The sequence below is a fragment of the Mandrillus leucophaeus genome, unplaced genomic scaffold, assembly GCF_000951045.1.
Source record: "Mandrillus leucophaeus isolate KB7577 unplaced genomic scaffold, Mleu.le_1.0 Scaffold884, whole genome shotgun sequence".
NCBI classification, from domain to species: Eukaryota; Metazoa; Chordata; class Mammalia; order Primates; family Cercopithecidae; genus Mandrillus; species Mandrillus leucophaeus.
In genome coordinates this window covers 432,767-453,840 of record NW_012109630.1, presented here as the reverse complement: position 1 = coordinate 453,840, position 21,074 = coordinate 432,767, and the positions used below count along the sequence as shown (strand labels likewise).

At 34.7% G+C, this 21,074-nt stretch overlaps 1 protein-coding gene across 1 annotated transcript in view; it reads left to right on the top strand.

Annotated features, from left to right (window-relative positions):
• Nucleotides 1–21,074, top strand: part of DPYD (dihydropyrimidine dehydrogenase) — a 903,050-nt gene that overhangs the window by 513,224 nt on the left and 368,752 nt on the right. The window contains exon 14 of the mRNA XM_011969334.1: nucleotides 10,563–10,727. Coding sequence (XP_011824724.1) covers nucleotides 10,563–10,727 — 165 coding nt within the window. The remainder of the gene's footprint in view (nucleotides 1–10,562; nucleotides 10,728–21,074) is intronic.

Below are 21,074 nucleotides of genomic sequence, written 5' to 3'. Positions count from 1 at the left end.
GCTGGGATTACAGGCATGAGCCACCGTGTCTCTTCTTTTGCAAAGAGTTAGTCTTCACTGGTTATATAGATTCCAGGCAAGGACTTCATGACAATGACATTTCTTCAGGAGGATTTCCTTTAGTCAGATAAAAGAAACTTCTGAGAAAGCCTCCCCTGCACTTCAGGAGAGAAAGGATCAAGAGATGAGGGCTTGGGAGAAGGCCAGAGAGACCTTGGTTCTGAGGCTGTTACTTTAGTTCAAAGTACTCAGCATATCAATGCACCATACTTTGGGGTATCGTTTTTGAGCCCCAATGCCTCTAAATCATAAATTTGTGCCAAGGGTTTCCGATAGCAGTATCTCCAATCTGAGATGTTTCCAGGTTGTATGTTTTGTATTTGTATAGATAAACGACTTTGAAATCCTCATCGGTGGTAGATTAGGGATCCACCAAGGGATCTGTAATCCCAAAGGATCATGTCATACAAGCTCATCATTTTGTTAGAGGAATGCCTGGAATCAATATTCTTTCTAAAACATCATTCAGAACCATATGTCAACAGAGGCAGTCATATTGAGGCAAAACATACAATCTTAGAGTCATCAAATACTGTTAGCTTCAGATTTGTACCTGTTTTTTTTTTTCTGCTAATAACTTTGTTTTCATTTTTTACTATCAAAATTGCATACCTACAAAAACTATATAGTTTAAAATATAATAAAAATGAATACCTTTTTCTCATTTCACAGAATAAGAGAACATAAGATATTCCTGTGCCTTTGATTCTATGTGTACCTCCTCAATTATATTCCTTTCGCCTCCCTCCAAAGGTGACTATTTTAGATTTTATGATAATCATCTTGCTTTTGCATATGTTTTACACATAATGTATTTCTAAACAGTGTACTGTTTAGTTTTGTTTATTTTTTTGCTTCATATAAACATAATCACATATTTACATTTTTACACAGCTTGCTTTTTTCTTGTTATTCATTATTTTGTTTTTTCATATCAATCCTAGTTGCAGAATTAGCATCAGTCATTAATTTTCTCTACCATATACTATTTGCTCACCATTCCTTTTGTCGGAAGTGTCTTTATGTTATCTTTATCCTTGAGTTATAAGTCTACTAGGTATACAATTCTCAGTTAGCATTTCTTATTCATATGAAATATTCTACTCTCTTCTCGCTTTCATTGGTACTGCCAAGAAGTGAGCTTTCAATCTGCTTTTTATTTTTGGAGTAGTCTTTTTTACCTCTGGTTATTTTTTAATTCTTCCCTTTCTTATTGTTGCTTTATATACTACAAAGTATCTAGATATCAATTCTTTTAAAAACTTACTGTCTTTAGTTTGTTGGTGTCTGGAATCTGAGAATTGGTGGCCTTCATCAATTCTATTAAACCTCTGACAATATCTTTGGAAATAGTGCCTCTCCCAGTTCTCTCCATTTGCTTCTGTGAACTACAATTTGATTTTTCCTTTACCTTGTTAATCTATTCTCCATGTCTCTTAATCTCTTGATCATGTTTTACATCATATTTGTTTGTGCTTTCACGTAAACTTGCCCAGATATATCATCATGTCATCCCCAAACTATTAGGTTTTAATATTCCCTATTTTTTTATTTCTAGAAATTCTATTTGGTCATATGTTACATCTTCATGATAAACTTTGAGTTTCTCATTATTTATACATTCAAGTCTCTCTTGTATTTTCAAGCATATTAAAATTTTTATATTCTATATCTGATTATCCCATTATATACATTTTTTGGTAGATCTGATTTTGTAGCTTTCTCTTTGCACTGGCTCCCATCTATGATATCTTTTTTCTCATGTCATTAGTGGTTTCATTCTCTTGTGGGCTCACATTCCTTGAAAATGTATTTATGGGAATTTAGAAATATTTGAGGTAAAGTAAATTCTTCCAGAGAGGGTCTGAGATTGCTTTTACTAGTTATCTAAGGACACCATGACTAGGAACCACTTTTAAACCAAATTTTTAACCTCGCAGTTTAAATTTTGGCTCTCACACAGGTTTAGATTCTTAGAAGAGACTTATTTATCTCCTTGATTACTAAAGCTGAAGCTAGCACATGCCCCGCCATTGCTCTCTAGTTATTTTCTAGTGAGAGCATCATTCTTTCTTGGTCCTATATTTATGTGGAGATTTCTATTCTACCTCACAACGTGCTCAGTCCCAGACTTTGTCTGCTATCTCAGGTGTTTGTAACTCAGTTTCTAGGCCACCAGGGATGGGCAAAAACCTTGAGGGTAAACACCACCCAATAGTTAGTTAGCCCTTGTGAATCTCTGCTTTATGCTTATTTCTGATCTCTCAGAAATTTCCTTGTTTTGATACCAGTACAGCTGTGCATCTTTTAGAAAAAAAAAAAAATCCTATCCAGTAGGTTTATATGTGTTATATTGCAAGGGATTTCTCTCAGTATCTTGTTAGCTATGTTGTAGAAATGGAAAACTCCTCTCTCGACTCTTTTAGACACTGCTTTCAATAGTAGTCATTTCATTTGCAGTCGATGGTAGAATAGAGCCAGAGATTTACACAAGTTTTTATAAAAGTAAAGATTTTAAAAAGTATTTATCACTTCCAGTGAAAATTCTGTTCTAATACTTGAAGATAATTAATAATTGTTAAAACTGACTCATGCTTACACCTTCACAGCTGCTATTCTGGGCCTTAAAAGATTTCTTCAAAGCATATCACATGATCACCTTATAAGCAGGCCAGCAGAAATTTCTAAGTTAATTACAGTTTGGCAGAGTGTATCCAAAACCTCTTATCTGAACAGTGAACCCAATAATTTAATCAGTCTGTCTGTTGATTAATCACGTTCTAATCCATCTGATATCAGCATTAAAAAAGCCCTTCATCTGTTTCTTGTAAAACTTATCTCTGTGAATGCACAGCTGCTGTGAGCTATTGGTATTATTAACTTGAATAGGAGACAGAACACAATGGATTCTCAAAGCCTGCAGAAAAAGTTTGAACTCCTTAAAACAGTCATTCAAGACTCTGCAATATGACCCAACTCTGTTTAATCCTCCCATCCTCATTTCCGGTTTATTTCCCAGCTTTAGCCGTGAACTAGTTAAAATCAGTCACCTGAACTCTCACAACTTTTGTTTTGACTGTTTCTGAAGCTAGTGAGTTGGTGAATGAATAAACATTTATTTATCAAATACCACATGCCAGTCATGTGCTGTATTGCTTCATTTAATATCCTACATCTTCTCTGTGACAGAGTGATGGTTATCTGGATCGGCAGATGAGAAGGTCAAAAAACAAAACAAACCGCTTTTAGTGTCTAGTTTACAAAATCATAAGTTCTTTGAAAAAGGGCAAGAGGAAAAACAAAAGGCTACATGATTATATGAGCCAGTATTTTTATCAGTCAGACATGAATAAAATTCAGAAAATTAATCTCCATATTTCTACAGTATAAGACACCACATGCTTTATATATGTGACACACTATCCAAGAGTGAGGAACATTTGGTGTTGGGTGAGCACTGGAGAAAATGTGAGTAAAACTCCTTCCTTGACATATAGCAGACATTCAGTCTAGTCAGTTTTCGTTTATTATTCCCCTCTTTTAAGCCTAATAAGGTCATACATGTTTTCTTATTCATTTTAGAACAATGTGCTCTTCTTTGTTCCTCCTTTCCTACTTCTTCCACTGTCCTCCCCTCTTACATAGAATATCTATTCATTCCGTCGGTGCAGCCTAGGCCAAGGCTGAGAGTAAGTACACCACACCATGCTATTTTGTGTTGCCGTCTTCAACACACTAACACATGATAATGAGAGATTCCCAGTGTAGTCTAAAACATTGGAGAATGTCAAAGCATTCTTAGAATTTTGATCTTGCAAGGTTTTGGGCCACAGGAATAGGAAATGGATCATCGTGTTTGATTCAAGACTATGGAGAGTTTTTATTTCACTAAATGATAATTATTTTGCCTGTCTGACCACCATTTTCCTAGATAATTATCCTTTGTCAGTGTCTGTATATTTTCTTCTAAACTTTCTAAGGTGAATTTAAATCTACTGGTCCTGGTGTCACGGATTCCTGTAATACTAGTTGCCCAGCTCTCAGTTACCCCATCATTGTTTACCTGAGCATCTGTGTGAATCCTAATTAAATTTATCCTGCCAGACATAGTTCATTAAACAAGGGATGACTAACTAATGCAACTTAAGCCCATTAGGGCCCTGTCACCAGGGGTTAAAATCTGGCCTAAGAGATTACAAGTTTGGAGGAGTGTCTTTCCCTACAACTTGTGAACTTGGGACTTGTCAGAGAGTTATATTCTATCCTATGAACTGAGACAGAGGAAGCTCTCTGTAGAGAGACAGAAAGAAAAGTGAAGAAATAAGCCAACAGAAGCAGAGAGGAGACAAAGAATCATTCCTAGCTGAAGTATAGTTGCATATTTGTGTATGTTATGTGAAATTCTCCTTTTCCTTAAAATAAATAGACCACACCCCACTTTTTAAAAATTTAACTTATTCAAATTGATTTGTTTTTCTTGCAACTGAAATAAGTTCTAATTATTATTATGTATATTAAATGTTAAGAAGTCACTAACAACATTATTATTATCCGTATCACATAAGCACACCTGAGTTCTAGTCTCATCTCTAATGCTTACTAGATATACAACCATGGATAGGTCGTGATAATTTCAGAAGAGTGATATATGTGAAAGATTTGTGCTATACATGTCTAAAATACTATTATTTCTACAATGTCACTGCTACAACTTCTCTGATAATTTATCTTTTATTTCTAGGATAATAGTGCTATTTTTGCTTATTGTGTTTTCCATGTAGATAGGTCTGAAGTTCCTGATAACAAAAGGGCAAATTCTGTCACTAATTCAGATATTGAGTACTATCTTTATATAAGATATTACAAGAGAAAAAAAATGATTTATTGAGAACAAATACTCATCTTGCTCACTTTGTCCCTCTGAGAAAACCAAGTAGAGATTATTCTGACCATTATAAAGTTTATTTTGGGGAGGAATCAAATATTAATATACATAGTTCATGAAGAAAATAAAATGTTAGCGAGTTCTTTCATAGTAGCGCAATTGTTCTAGAAACTGGGCCACTCTTGAATTTTATTTCACTTTTTGCTATTCCCAGGGTAGCAGTATGTTAGATTTATAATGATGGAATCTGACTCTGTAACAAGATATTTGTTGTTAGACTTGTTTGCAGAGTGGTTTTCCTCTTTTGTGGAATAGTGTATGGTTATGTTGTACTTATCTCAGTAGGATTTTATGAGGAAAGTGATGTATTTTAGAAAACAGTTTGTCAGGAAGTACATTTAATTTTTTAACTCCTAATTTATAAAACCAAATAATTAAAATATTTTTGACAAAATATTTGCAGCAGAATCTTGGAAGTTAAGGAAACAAAACAAATGTTTCTTCGATTTCAGTTACAGGTTTTCAGGTAAACTGATAAAACTTTATCAACAACTCATAGCAGTATACACTATACTGCCACATAACTCATTGAACAGATTTCTCATTCTACCACACTTCTGCAGTTCAAGAGTAAAGTTTCTTTATAATTATATATCACTAGTAGTTTCAGAAAGGCCTCCTTGCTCTACCATTTCCTATTTCTCCTCCAGCATCTACCTACTCCAAGAAGTAACTTCTATCATGAATTATTTTTAGTTGTTACCTTACTTATATTTATAGTTTTATCCTATCAGTATGTTTCACTAAACAATATATTGCTTTGTGTTGTGTGTCATATTCTACATATTTTTCTAGAACGTGCCCTTTTCATTCAACAAGATGTTTATAAAATTAATCCACTGTGGTATATGTAGCTATGATTCACTTTGCAAATTTTATTTCCTGTTTTCATCCAACTTTGCTTGACCCCATTCTTTTTCTAGCCTCTTATTCAGATATTTCTGCAAAGTTTTCTTTTTCTGTTCGTTGTGGCAATTGTGACTGTTTTAATTCAGTAGTAACCATGGAAACATCATAAGTTTTTACATAAGAGAGGTCAAGTAAATGAACCTAAACAAATATGATTAGTCAGTTTACCATTTAAATCTCTTTTCTGATAGAGAAAAAATCACTATCATCACTTCAAATGTTAAAAGGTCACTAATACTTGATGTTATAATGGTAGTTATAATATTACATAAAGCTAAGATATTACCTAACACTTCATTTTCTATAAACATCTGTTTTTTAAAATATCTGAATATTGTTAATGCACTGAAGATTAGAGCTATAGGAGTTTGTCTTTTTTATTATAGAGAATGAACTCTTATCTACTCTAACTATTCTTGAATATGTTTATGTTGTTGTATTAACTCCCTTAAGCAATGCTAATAAGACTTAGCCATTAAATATTTAAGCAAAATATTCTCTTATGAAATCACACTCAAATTCTAGTCTTCCCAGGTCAAAAGCTTTAGTAAGTTATTGTCCAATTATTGAAACTCTAACTCTAGTTATATAACCAAAGATAGTTGGTTATATCTGTGTTTTCATTCATCTTTCACTTAATTTAAAAATTCTAAAAGCCTCAAGTCAGTGGAGAAGGTTTTTGGCAAAACAATGGCAAACATGACTGAATTTGGGAAAGAAAACCTAGAATAAAATTTATATTACCCATTTATTACTGGATGAATACACTGGAATTTTGCCACTTTAGTTGAATTTGGAAAATGTTGAATTTCTATCATGTTAACAAATGCCTTACAGATAGTTAACACGTTCTACAACAGTAGGCATCTGTAATTTGAGAAGTTATAAAGGGCCTTTTACGTTTGGTTGAATTAAGGAATGAGAAAATTGACCTGTTTAAATAAACATTCTCTATTATAAATCAACACAAATGATTAAGCATTCTTTATTATAAAGTAGATAAATTTTCCTTTGATTTGGTTTGTACTTCCTATTCATTATCTTGATTAAGGAGATCATTGATAACTCTCCTATGCTATATTTACAGTTTAACACCACATCATAGAAGAGAAAAATAAACCAGCTCTAACATTAATAAGAAACTTGCTCATAATACACAAAGAAAAATTTCTTAAAGGTAGAATTGTAGGTTTTGAGTTATTACTGAGGGGGGCAATGCTTAAGAAAGAAGCATTTTCTTGACAGTCCTCCAATTAAATATTGTCAGCTTATAGATCCTTTTGGCTAATGTGAGATGTTGGCCTTGTGGTTATTAGTAGGGTTACTGTAAATAGCATATAGCATATATCTTAGAATTTCTGAACCATAAGGTTTTTTTCCTTATTAGTTATAGGTGAAGTTTCCATTCTGTGTCTTTTATATTCTATGATATTTTAAAAATTCCTACGTATACTGTTAAGATGTGTTCTTAGCATACAGGACAAACATAAAAGACAACTGTAGTTGGACAGGCTCATTAGCTAGGAAATACCCTAGGTGGTCATGGATCAGGTTAAGAATTCACATCCACATGAACCAAAAAAGCCTGGGAGTTGGATTGTATCTGAATGGGGGCATTCTATTTAAATCCTAGAGATCAGCGATACCCAGCAGTTAAGGACTAGCAATCAGGAAGGTCTTAGAAGCTGCAGTGTGGTGAAGTTCAAGCATGCTTTCTGTCAGCCAGTCATCACAGTAGGCTGTGTGAGAAGGCCTATAGCAGTGGGTGGTTTGTATCACAGCACTTGGTTCAGGGATCTAGCCGTGGGAGGGGGTGTTCTGAGTTGTAGGAAAAGGGGTCCCTGAAGGATCAGAAGCAGCAAGCAAGAACCCCAATTCTAGAGAAATGGACTAGCAGGAAAAGATCTAAGCATAGTAATAAATCCTGAACTTTGAATAAAAGCCTATTTTTGCTATAAAGACATACCTGAGCCTGGAAAATTCATGAAGAAAAATAAGTTTAATTGGCATATGGTTCTGCAGGCTCTAAAGGAAGCACAGCAGCATCTGCTAATGTGGAGGCCTCAGGAAGCTTCCAATCAAGGCAGAAGGTGAAGGTGAAGGGGGAGCAGTCAGATCATATGATAAATCAGGAGCAAGAGAAAGAGGGGAGAGGTGCTACACACTTTTAAAGGGCCAGGTCTTACAAGAACTCACTCATTTTCATGAGGACAGTACCAAGAGGATGACTCTAAACTATTTATGAGAAATTCTCCCCCATGATGCAATCAATCACCTCCACCAAGCCCCTCCTCCAACACTGAGGATTACATTTCAACATGAGATTTCGGTGGGGTACACATCCAAACTATATCAAAGTCCAAACCCTGGTCTGTTCAGCAGCAGAATGCAGCCAGCAATAAGTATCTTTGGTTCTCATACCTCAGGACAAGACTGATTCTAGTGCCTATGGTTTTAGTCTAGACTCATTCAAGATACAATACTTTAGCACCACTAAAGGCCAGGCTGGAAGCTGGGCATATAATAGTAAACAAAATATAGTTTCTTTCTTTACAAGTCTTATGCTGTAGTGGAAGGTACAGTCAGGAATATAGACAATCACAATAAATGGTAGTAAGAGTGCCAGTTGGGGAAGGTATATATTGTTATGGTGGCATGAGTCAGAGCGTGTTACTAAGACTCAATGGAGTTGGACAGAAAAGAAAAACTTCTCAAAGGAACTGAAGTCTAAGTGAAGACGTGGAGAAGGGGCAGGAGTAGGGATGCTGCTAACATGAGTCAGTTTTGTTGAATAAGCAGGAAGCACCTGCTTCCAGACCAATAAATTAAAAAATGGTCATCAAAACCAGATGCCCCATTATTTGCCCACCAATACAGTACCAGGGCACTTGACTTGGTGAACTAAATACAGATTTCACTCCTCCTTGGCTAAGAAATCCTGTGTAGAGAACAACTTGTGGCCTAGGTTGGACTTACTTAGGTGAAGAGTATTTAGAATAGGGAGTAAAGCAGAGGAGGAAAGGAGGATCTCAAGGCTTAAAGGGTATGGCTCTTGAAAATTGGAACATAGAAGAAAACCAGCCTCATCTGAGTGAAACATTTCAAGAATTGTCTTCTCAGACCATGAAAACACCGGAGTACCCACTGGATGAGCTTCACAGAGCCACCTGTAGGGAGGCAGAACATTAAGCATTTGCCAAGATGAAAATTGATGCACTAGGCTTGAGCTTCCTCAAGTAACTCTATTTGTCATTTTACCCATTAAGATTGTGAAACATGGTTTCACAATAGCAAATCAAAGCAAACTGGAGATGTTGCACACAATTACAATAGAAATGGAATGACTTAATTAGTAAAAAATTAACTGGCATGATTCCTATAAGTTAAAATGTACATATTTAAGGAGGCTTATTGTAACATTTATACCATTTATTTTACAATATACTAATTCGAATGTAAAAGTGAATGTAAATTACCAGAAATTAACATGCAATGTGAAGAAAAGTCCTTTTATCCTCTGCAACTGTAGCATTTGGCAGATTCAGGAATAAATAATCTTTTGTGGCAAGGGTATGCCTTATCAAACATATGCAGATCAGCACTAATTAATGCTAATTAAGGTTTCCTGTCTATCTAGTTGGAAAAACGTCCAAATGTTATGAAATCCAGTTAGTATGCCTATTACGCTAATTGTTTTATATGGGGTGGTTCTTAATTAAAATATGTAAATTGACCTTAATTGCTATATACTAATGGAAGTTCATGTTATCTTACTAAAAGTGACAAGATGGTGAGGAGGGGTACTTAAATGACTAATTCTGATAAATCCTTAACTAAATGACCTTTACTCAAAATTAATTTTAATTGGAAGTTGGCAAAAGAAACATTTTCCTTCTTTGTTTCTTTTTAGTTTTAAGTAATGGAAGAATGTTATTCTTCTTTGTTAATACAGCTTTAAAAGCAGTTGTGGATTGTTAATTACACTTAACAAGCAAGTTAATTTTACTGTTTACTGTTTTTAGGTATCAGGAAGTTATTGATATACTCATTTCAGTCTTGGAGAAAGTGACTTTCTTCTCATTGAATGTGAATATATAGTTATAATCCTATAAGTAATTTGACCTAGCCAGTTTGTTAAAATATGTGTTAATGGTTGATGAGTCAGTAATACTAATATGTATTCCTTCACTTATTTATATTGGAATTACTTTTTTTAGGAAAAAAAATAAAGTTTTTACTAACATTAATTCTTATTGGAGTTAAACTGTGATTGGAGATACCTAGACTAAATGGGCAGAAATGATAAACTTTTGCATTTTACCTATCATGTTTTTATTATTTAATCACAAACAAGTTAACACGTGTATGCCCTAAATCAGTGTTAATGAATATAAATATTTTTATTTTTGCACTATTCTAAACCTAGAATTACAATAAGTAATTTAGCTAAAGCTAACAAATACTTTATTTTACCTTTTTTATTTGCAAGTAGTTTATGTTCAATTCTAATTTAATGTATATTAAAAATTCCTCTGCAAAAATGGGAGAAGAGACTTCATAAAATATTGTCATATGGAAATGAGCAGATAATAAAGATTATAGCTTTTCTTTGTCAAAAGGAGACTCAATATCTTTACTCTTTCATCAGGACATTGTGACAAATGTTTCCCCCAGAATCATCCGGGGAACCACCTCTGGCCCCATGTATGGCCCTGGACAAAGCTCCTTTCTGAATATTGAGCTCATCAGTGAGAAAACGGCTGCATATTGGTGTCAAAGTGTCACTGAACTAAAGGCTGACTTTCCAGACAACGTAAGTGTGATTTAACATCTAAAACAAGAGAATTGGCATAAGTTGGTGAATGTTTATTTAAACATCCAATTCATAGGCTTATAAATATTAATGTGTATATTTTATTAAAGAATCTGCCAGTTGCTTTGCTGATGCATAGAAAGATAAAAAAGAAAGAAAAGCTCAAGAACTCATAAAAATCCACACAATGTGAAGCTTTGTTATAAATGGGTGCCATGTAAGATGGAAGAAGTATCTACATAAGCAGAAGGAAGAGAAATGAAATACTCATTTTATTGAGTTGGTTTTCACTGTATGTGGCTGGTATTTATGAAGGTGATGACCTTAGGAAGAAATTGCAGACTATAAATCATTTTAAATATGAACCTGAGGCAGAAGCAGCATATCTTCCTATGAAGTTTATATTTTTTCACTGGGAAATAATTCACCAAATAATTTTAGCACTCCTATACTAAATGAGTCAACTATCTTTTATAAAATTTTTTTTTAAAGAACCATGCATAAATATTGCAGTAAAATCAGGCTTAAATATAATAGATAATATTTTCTCTTCAATAGTCTGGTTAGAGTTATCCTTAATGTCATTCATGTATAGTCCCTCTCCCTCCTACCTGCCTCTCCCACTTCCTATTTTTTTCCTACTCCCTCTCCCTCTTTCTCTCTCTCTTCCTTCCTTCCTTTTCCCCTCCCTCTTCCTCAATTCTCTGTCTCTTTCAAATACACACAACTTATATCTCTTTCTTTCATTCTTTCTTTCAATGAACTGGTAGTGAATGGAGGTTGAGATTTGAGGCAATACGTGTGTTTATGTTATCAAAAATATTTTTCTACCTACATATGTCTTTCAAAGGCAAAAACAACACTCAAGTATACTAATGATATATTTTAAAATCTATTGAAACTGGTGAATGTTTGTCTACAAACTGATAAATTGCAAATTCTTACAAAGGAATATAGAAATCACACGATTGCCTTGCCCATCAAGTTATTTTTTTCTGTTTTACACAGCTCTAATTATTTCAAAATTATCTCTTAATTTGAAATAAAATACATACACATAGAACAAATATAATTTATCTTCCTCAAGACAGTCGTTTAGATGTGAAGGGAACTATCAAGACCCATCTAAAATCTCTAGTTTCTGCTTATTAGGAATCTTTCCCTTCCTGAACTTATTGTGAAAATTATCCCTGTTTTCACATTATATAACACTCTATATAAGAGGTATGCTGAGCTATTTGTTTGTTAAAGGACCTACGTCTTTTGGGAAGCGTTTCTCAGAATGATAAGGACAACAAAAAAGGTCAACTATAAAAAGAAATAATATGTTTGTAAACCTGATGTACAGTATTAAATACTCTGCCAGGCACTGAACATGCAACATAATAGTAATGGTAATAATATGTTATGAGCACTCATATAGCACTCTCACTCTGTGCTAGGCATTGTTATAAAAGTTTTATTTATTTTAAACTCATTTGATCTTTTTGAACAACCTTATGAGATAGGTAGTATTATTGTCTCTATTTCACTGATGAGGAAACTGAGGCACACAGAGATTAAGTACCATGTCAATCATTATACACCTAATATATGTTGAAGCTAGAATTTGAACTTGGAATTTGTTTTTACCATCCATGCTTCTGTCTGATAACAATGTTTTCTGGTCCAGTGCATTTGCCTATGTTGTCCTTAAATATTGAGTATTACTTTTCTTTTTTTAACTGGAGATTGGGTACACCCCCAGCTCTGTAGTCCAGGCCAGACTACATTGGCGCCATCATGGCTCACTGCAGCCTTCAGCTCCTAGGTTCAAGTGATCCTCCCGCCTCAGCCTCCCAGGGCCTACAGGTGCCTGCCACCATGCCTGGCTAATTGTTTAATTTTTTGTAGAGATGAAGTCTCACTATGTTGCCCAGGCTGGTCTTGAACTCCTGAACTCAAGCAGTCCTCCTACCTCAGCCTCCCAAAGTGCTGGGATTACAGGTGTAAGCCACTGTTTCTAGTCTAGTATTACATTTTAATGTCTCATGAGAATGGTATGAAATATAATTTCCCAAATACTGATTCAATAGTATCTAGATAAGCTAATGTGTCTGAAAAACAATATTTTCCTGGAAAATAACTCCTACCAATGGATTTTCTTAACTTCATGTGATACTTTTTCTCTTTTTTGGGTAGGAGTGAGTTGTAATAATGACCACCAAGAAATGACAGTAAGTGGACAGGAAAGCTGAGATGAAACCCTTGTTTTGTGATTCTACAGTCAAGTAGAAAGAAGAGATGTAGTTAATATTCTTTTCAATTTCCCTGGTGATTATTTTCTTCTCTTATAATGCTTATTCTTGAGAAAACAATGCATAGTTTTCTTGTTTCTGATTCTTTCCCTATTTAGATTATACACATTTTTCTTTTTCTGTATTCCTAGAACTAATTTCTAGCATTTTTACTCCTCATATTGAAGATAACATTTTAAATACAATTAAAATGGCATTCCCGTTTGAACCCATAGAAATATGTGTGTGTACCTAGATATTGTCATGCTGAGAGTAGACAGTCCCCCGCTGTTTTGGAATTATTCTGATGCGTTTGCCCAATGAGCTGAATGAAAGAAGGTGACCCTTCATTTTCCAAGTTTAATTATCACTCTTGCTGGAGTTTTTTCACATCATTCTCGACTGCGTGGCTGCCACCTTTAATGACAGGGACTGGACAATTCAACCCACTGTGTCAGCTTCTATGCAAAAGCTAACTTTTCTGATAAAAAGAATTGTGCTGGGTGTGGATATAGGTCAGCTAATATCACTAGCTAATGTCTCTGTTTCCAGAGAGGGTGAGCACCAGTTGACCATAAACCAGAGGAGACAGCTGATGAACTTCTTGAATGTAAAGGCAGAGAGACCTCTGAAATATATTGTGAGGTCTCATCTCTGAATTGTCACAGTTATACCAAAGCCTACATTCACACTAGACTTCTGCTTGGCTTTCAAGGTTTCCTTTTATTTATCTGTGAATTAAATTTGGCACATTGATCATTGTAGTGACAATTTATTACTGACTAAGAGCTTTTTGTTCCTAAGTTGAGATTCTGTAATGCTTGTTATTAAATGTACAGAATAACTAGGGCTTGCAGAAGTCAATTTTAAGTGAATCCTTTTATTCTCAATGCAAAATCTTTATGAATCATATATTTCAGGCTGAGGAAAAATTTTTTTAACAAAAAATACATGCTACACTTTGAATGCACCGAATTAGGAAGCAAAGACTGAATTTTTTTTTTTATCATTTGTGGCAGCTAAAGTAGGAAGCAAAAGGTAGGGCTTCAGCAGTGAATCAGCTAGTGAAGATAGAAAAGGAAATGATGGCTTTGTTAGAGAAATTAATAAGGAAGAACAATTGATATGTAAATATACATCTATTACAATACACCTCATTTCTGTAGAAAACACTTTCTCAGTTAATTACTGAGAGATCAGCATTGTACATATTAGGTTCAAAGTGACTCCAAAGAAGTTGATCTACATCAGCACTCCTGAAGGTGCTTTACTGACAAATAGCCTCTAAATATTGAGTACTTAACCTTTTATGTGTACCATGGACTCCTTAGGCACTCTGGTGAAGCTTAGGAGCCTCTTTCCAGAATATTTTTGAAGGCATAAAACAAAATTCATAGGCTTACAAAGGATTCTCACTATCTCCCTTAAAATATACAATATAGCGCGCGCTCTCTCTCTCTCTCTCTCTCTCTCTCTCTATATATATATATATATATATTTTTTTAAGGCACTAAGTAACAATCTAGTGGTGGGTCTAATAACTATTAAAATTTTGATGTCCTGGTGAGTATAAGTACTTGAGATTTCTGCAGCAACTCTACTGTGATTTTCTGTGACACTTCTTTTGGTGCAAAGTGACAGATATCAATAGTGCCACCATGGTTTATTACATTTATTATCTTAAAAACATCAGACAATTGGCTGGGTGTGGTGGCTCACACCTGTAATCCCAGCACTTTGGGAGGCCAAGGCAGGCAGATCACTTGAGGTCAGGAGTTTGTGACCAGCCTGACCAACATGGTGAAACCCCGTCTCTACTGAAAATACAAAAAATTAGTCGGGCTGGTGGCAGGTGCCTGTAATCCCAGCTACTCAGGAGCCTGAGGCAGGAGAATTGCTTGAATCCAGGAGGTGGAGGTTGCAGTGAGCCAAGATTACACCACTGCACTCCAGCCTGGGCCACAGGAGTGAAACTCAATCTCCAAAAGAAAAAAAAAATCAGGCAATTTATACATTTAGAAAGGAGAGCTTTATGTCTTAGAAAGTATTACTACCTATCGGCTAGGAAGCAGGCCGCTGGCCAAAGCCAGAGACAGAAACTTCAAGAGAAAAAAGGTGAGACAGAAATTTATGGTGAAGGGGTTGGCTAAGTATACACACTAGGTTATAAGAGAAGCTATGAATATTCATGAAGGGGCCTTAACATCTAAGTTATATATTAAGTTATATGAAAAGCTATGAATATTCATGAAGGGACATTAACATCTAAGTTACATATTAGGTTATAGGAGAAGCTATGAATATTCATGAAGGGGTCTTAATGCATATGTACTGAACAGACATCCGTGTTATATACATGTAATGTTCACTGTGCAGTGGAGATTTAACATTTGAATGTATTACAGTTGGTCTCTATTCATCAAAAGGTGAAGCAGAGACATGAAGGGCCTCAGTGCACAGCCTCTATAAACTGGCCAGAGCCAGTCCATGGTTGGTAGTCCCTAATCAGGAGAAAGTTGCTAAAATCCATTTCTTGTCCAATGAAACCTGTAGTTATGACTTGTGGAACAGGGGAAGTCTGTCGGTGTCTGGTGATCAGTGAGCTGTAATTGTTTTTATATTGGTTATCTTGAGGCCAGCGCTTGTTTAACTGCCAGAGAAGAGGAAAAAAAAAATCCTTGTGGCACTGAGAATAGTTTATTCTTTAAGTGCAAAGGTGCTTGACTTTACCTTTGCCTGGCATGGCCTCAGGTCTCCTTTATAATTTGGTATCTTATTGACACAAAGAGTCTATTCTGTCTCACCTGGGGCCTGAGGGGCTTTGTTTTTAATTTATATATTCATGATTGAAAAATGCCAAAGTTTAGAAGATTGGTAAAAATAAAGGTCTACATGTTTTCTCACCCAAGTTTATGGATTTCTGTATTCTATAGTCTCTGGACCGCAGGTTAAGAACCTGTGTCCAGTAGCTCTCTATTCTGTTTGGATACTGGAATCTCCTGAGAAGCTTTAAAAAAGGTATTTATGGTTAGGCCCTATTCTGTTCAATCATTTCAGAAATCTCCATGGATACAATGAATATATGTGTGTGTGTGTATATATATACACACATATGTATGTATGTGTGTATATGTGTGTGTATATACGTGTGTGTATTTTTTATAAAGTTAATCAATTGATCCTACTGCCTACACAGCTAGCATTATTTATGGCCCTTGCCCTATATTATTAAACATTCTTAAAACTCCTGTATCAGAACAATTTATTAAGAGCATTTTATATGTTTCAGGCACTGTGCTAAGGGCTTTATGTATCTGTGAAACAGAGATTTTTTCCCCATTTTAACACATGATAAAACTGACATTTAGAGATATTGCATTGACTATCTTGGGTCACACAGCTAGTGAGTGAAAGCACTAGATCAGGAAGGCTTTCCATACACCTTGAAGAAATATTTCATTTGGCCCTAAGTAGCCTGAGAAATTAAGAATATATGTTATTCCAATCCTTCCTTTCCCACCCTCTTAAATGGGCATTCTTAAATATAAACTTTCACAAAAGAAACCAAATGATTTGACAAAGAAAGAAGTTATGTTATCAGCCAAGCATTGTCTTGCTCTGACTCCCAACTAAAGATATTCTATGTCCAGCTCTTAATGCTTTCTAGGATGTAGCTGTCTATAGAAAATAGGGTCAGTGGGACTCAATTTGGACTTGGATTTGAGCTGTTACCTGGCCTCATCTGAAATTCTATATTCCAAAATAGGGGAAGTCAGGGAACTGAGTCAAATTTAGGTGTCCTGCAAGCGAGGAGGATGCTTATTGCTTATTTGATGGGTGTATGTTGGCCCAGAGTCCCTGTACAGCCTTCCTGCCATCTCCATGAAGACTACCTCAGCAAAAGTAGACTTCCATTTCTTTGAAGGTTTTAAAGTTTCACTTATTAGAAATAGGGGGATTTTTGTTACTCACACAACTTGTTTAAAAAAATAAAATTTAATAACAGTTGAAACTATATCTGTTGTCAGGCCAGCAATGGCCAGTACAAGATAATTACTTTTGTTTCTTTTTTTTTTTTTTAATTATACTTTAAGTTCTAGGGTACATGTGCATAACCTGCGGGTTTGTTATATATGTATACTTGTGCCATGTTGGTAGGAACACTTTTCCACTGTTGGTGGGATTGTAAACTAGTTCAACCATTATGGAAAACAGTATGGCGATTCCTCAAGGATCTAGAACTAGATGTACCATATGACCCAGCCCTCCCATTACTGGGTATATACCCAAAGGATTATAAATCATGCTGCTATAAAGACACATGCACATGTATGTTTATTGCAGCACTATTCACAATAGCAAAGACTTGGAATCAACCCAAATGTCCATCAGTGACAGACTGGATTAAGAAAATGTGGCACATATACTTTTGTTTCTTATCAAAGAACTTAGAGAGCATGAACGTCACCTTAGTTCTTTTGCCTTGTACCCCAAAGAGAATAGTCACAAAGAGAAATTTAAGAGTCTCTGTACTGAAGGGACTCCTCCTTTTCTCCCTCTGGAATTTTTTGAGCTTGTCAAGTCCTTGTTTCTGTTGATTTCTACACAGTCCCATGCTGATTTATTTTAAATAAATTAGGAAACTGCTGAAGCAGCTATTGAAGGGAAGACTAGTAAACCCCCAGGAAACAGTTCACTTTTTTGTACTAGAGCTTATGTAGTGATTTTCTGATATTCATGAATTCTAGAGTCAATATATACTTGCATCCCATCCTCCAGAAAGAAATTGCCAAACTTCAGGGCAAATTTTAACTCAGATTATCTAGTGACATTATTTTGTGGACCTTTAAAAATATTCTTCTAATTTACAAAAAAAATAAGAATATATCATAATAGTAGTGAAAATTTAAAATGAGTGGTTAGGAGTGAAAACATCCATGACCACTTATCCTAACAAAACTCTGTTTTTCTAGAGTTATTGTAGTCTAGGAACTAAAGGCAGAGGGCTTAGAGTCAGAACAGATTTGAATCTCAACATCTCTTCTGAGTTGCTTTTTATGACACCCTCAGCCTCAATTCCTCATCTGTGTGACCCTCAGAGGTGGTTGTAAACATTGTGAAAGATTGTGTATAACATTTCAATACATGGTAATTATTCACTACCATAAATTAGATTGCATAGAATATTTGTGCATTTGGTTTTTATCCCTACTTTTAAAATAGTATTTTTTATATGTTGTGAAAGGGAGATTTGGCAAGTCAAAGGTAACATGTGTATAGCTTTTAAAGTGTATTGCCCAATTGATTTTCAAAAACTTGGTGAACTAGTGGTTTTATACAAAAAACTTCATTTCAGAAATAGTTACCAATTTAAAAATTAAACATTAACTGACTAAATATATTTTTCAGTGATTCCTTCAATTTGAGCTCATTGTATGTCCTGGTATCATGTAAGTTTTTGGACTATTTGTCTAATGTTTTATTTACTATACTCTCATGCTTTAATATCATTCATTCATTTCACTTAACAGTTTCTCATTAAAGCACTTAAATAGTGACAACTATTTTCTTGGTATCAGCATAGAAGCAGAGAAAAAAAATAAAATATATGTAATTTCACAAAACAAAGGTAGCAAAAAATGAATCAGAATATGTAATATGGCTCATGGTTATCTGATTAGTTTACGACTCTACGTAGCCAAGTATTTTCTTGACATAGGGCATTTGTAGTTCTTTAAAATAAAATGTTAGTGCATCCTAGATGGAAATGGAGACTGGATTTACCCTCCCAATGGAAACAATAACAACAGAAATCTTAGAAAATACATGAAACAACAGCTTTTAAGACCTGGAACATCAGGCAATAAAGGAGAGTGGTCACTGATAGACAGAAAACAAAGGACTTGCCCCAGACCCTGAGTTGAGGAGATGGAGCAAGTGGCTAGAATTCACAAGATAAAGAAAGCAGAGAGCTGCATGAAGAGAATTCCAGAGATCTGCAGGTTTTCTCTTGAGTATGCAGCAGAGTACAGATCAGCTCATGCATGTGAGTAAACAAAGAGACTGGAAAAAAGGATGAATGACATGGACTACTCCTTGGTTGTTACATATATCTGGGAATAGTGACTGTTCTTGCCAGCCGGACTGGAAAACCCTATGACCACAAGCATTGAAGTAGAATATAAATAAGACTCTTAATTAAGTATTGGGAAATAATTAGCCCTAGGCTAAGCACTGCTTTGGTCATGCCCAGCAAATGTTAAAGGTGAGATCTGAAAGGATCAGCGTGTTTCCATATAACTTAACTGCAACTCAAAACAAAGCTGAAGAATATTCATAAGAATACAGAAATACCTAGTACCAAACAAGATAGGATTCACAATATCCAGCATTCAATAAAAAAATTACCTGTTATGTAAATAAGTAGAAAAACATAAGCCATTATAGGAGGAAAATTAATAGATTAAAACCATCCTAGAACTGATAAGATGTTAGAATTAGCAGACAAGTACAATAAAGTTGTTATTTTAATTATATTCCTTACGTTCAAAAAGCTAAGACATGGAAGATAGATAAAAGATCTAAATAAAACTTCCAGAAATGAAAACTACAATGAATAAGATGAAAGGTACACTGGAAGCTATGAACAGCACATAAAGCATTGCATAAGAAATGATTAGTAACCTTAAAAATATAATAATAAAAGCTATCCAAAATCACACACACACACACACACACACACACACACACGCACATGCACACACACAGAGAGAGAAATAAACATACCATCAGGGAGCTGGTGCCAATAAGTGGCCTAATATATGTGTAATTAGAGTTCCCAAAGGAAGTTGTGGAAATACAGAAAACAATTTCAAGAAATAATAGTGCAAAGCTTCCATTTTTGCCTAAAACTACAAACCCCCCAAAACACCCCTCCACAAAAAAAAAAAAAAAAAACAAGAAACTTTATCAACTCCAAGCATAAGAAACATTAAGAAAACTATACCAGGCAGTATAATGTAATCATATTAATTAAACCAGTGATAAAGAGAAAATCTTAAAAGCAGCCATAGAATAAAGACATGCTCTGTACAGAGAAACACATATAACAGTTACTAATGTGATTAATTATCAGAAACAATCTAAGCTACAAGACAGAGGGGCAACATCTTTGAAGTATTGAAAGAAGAAAAGGACAAATATCAACCTAGATTTCAAAATCCAGCCACATACCTTTTAAAAATATAAGTGAAATAAATAATTTTTCAAGCACAATAAAAGGAGGTCTACACTACATAATGTTAAACTATTTTAGGCAGATGGAATATGATGCCAGGTCAAACTGAGGTTCTATACAAAGGAATAAAGACCACCAGAATTTGTAACTACATGAGTAAATATATGATGTTTTCCCATTAACTAACTCAGTTTAGAAGAAAATAGGTTGTTTAAACAAAAAAATAAGATAACGTGGGGGTTATAGCATATATAAAGCTAAATGTATGAGTATAGTAGAAAAGTTGTGAGGGAAGAGATGGAAGTATACTACTTTATGGTTCTAACAGCTTTTATAAAGTTTTCTATTACTTGGATGTAGGCTGTGATCATTCAAAGATGCTCTAAGAGTATCTTAAAGATACTCTAAAACAATCACTAAAATAATGCTGCAAAGAGTTATGGCCAAAAAACCAACAATAAATATATAATGGAATAATGAAAACTACTTAATCCAAAAGCAAGCAGAAGAAGAGGAAAGATGAATAAAAAAGAGACGAGACAAATAGAAACCATATAGTATATAGATGAGAGAGTTAAACCTAACCATTCAAAAATCTCATGAAAAATGTAAATAGTCTAAGCACCCCTATTAAAGGGCAGAGATTTTCAGATTGGATTTTTTTTTTCTTTTTTTTTTTTTGCTGCTTCTTACAGATGCTGAATATTAGTCCTCTGTTGGATGTATAGATTGTGAAGATTTCCTCCCTCCCTTCCTTCCTTCTTTTTCCCTCCCTTCCTTCCTTTTTTTCTTGCTTTCTTCCTTTCTCTATGTTTGTTTTTTTTTTTTTTTTTT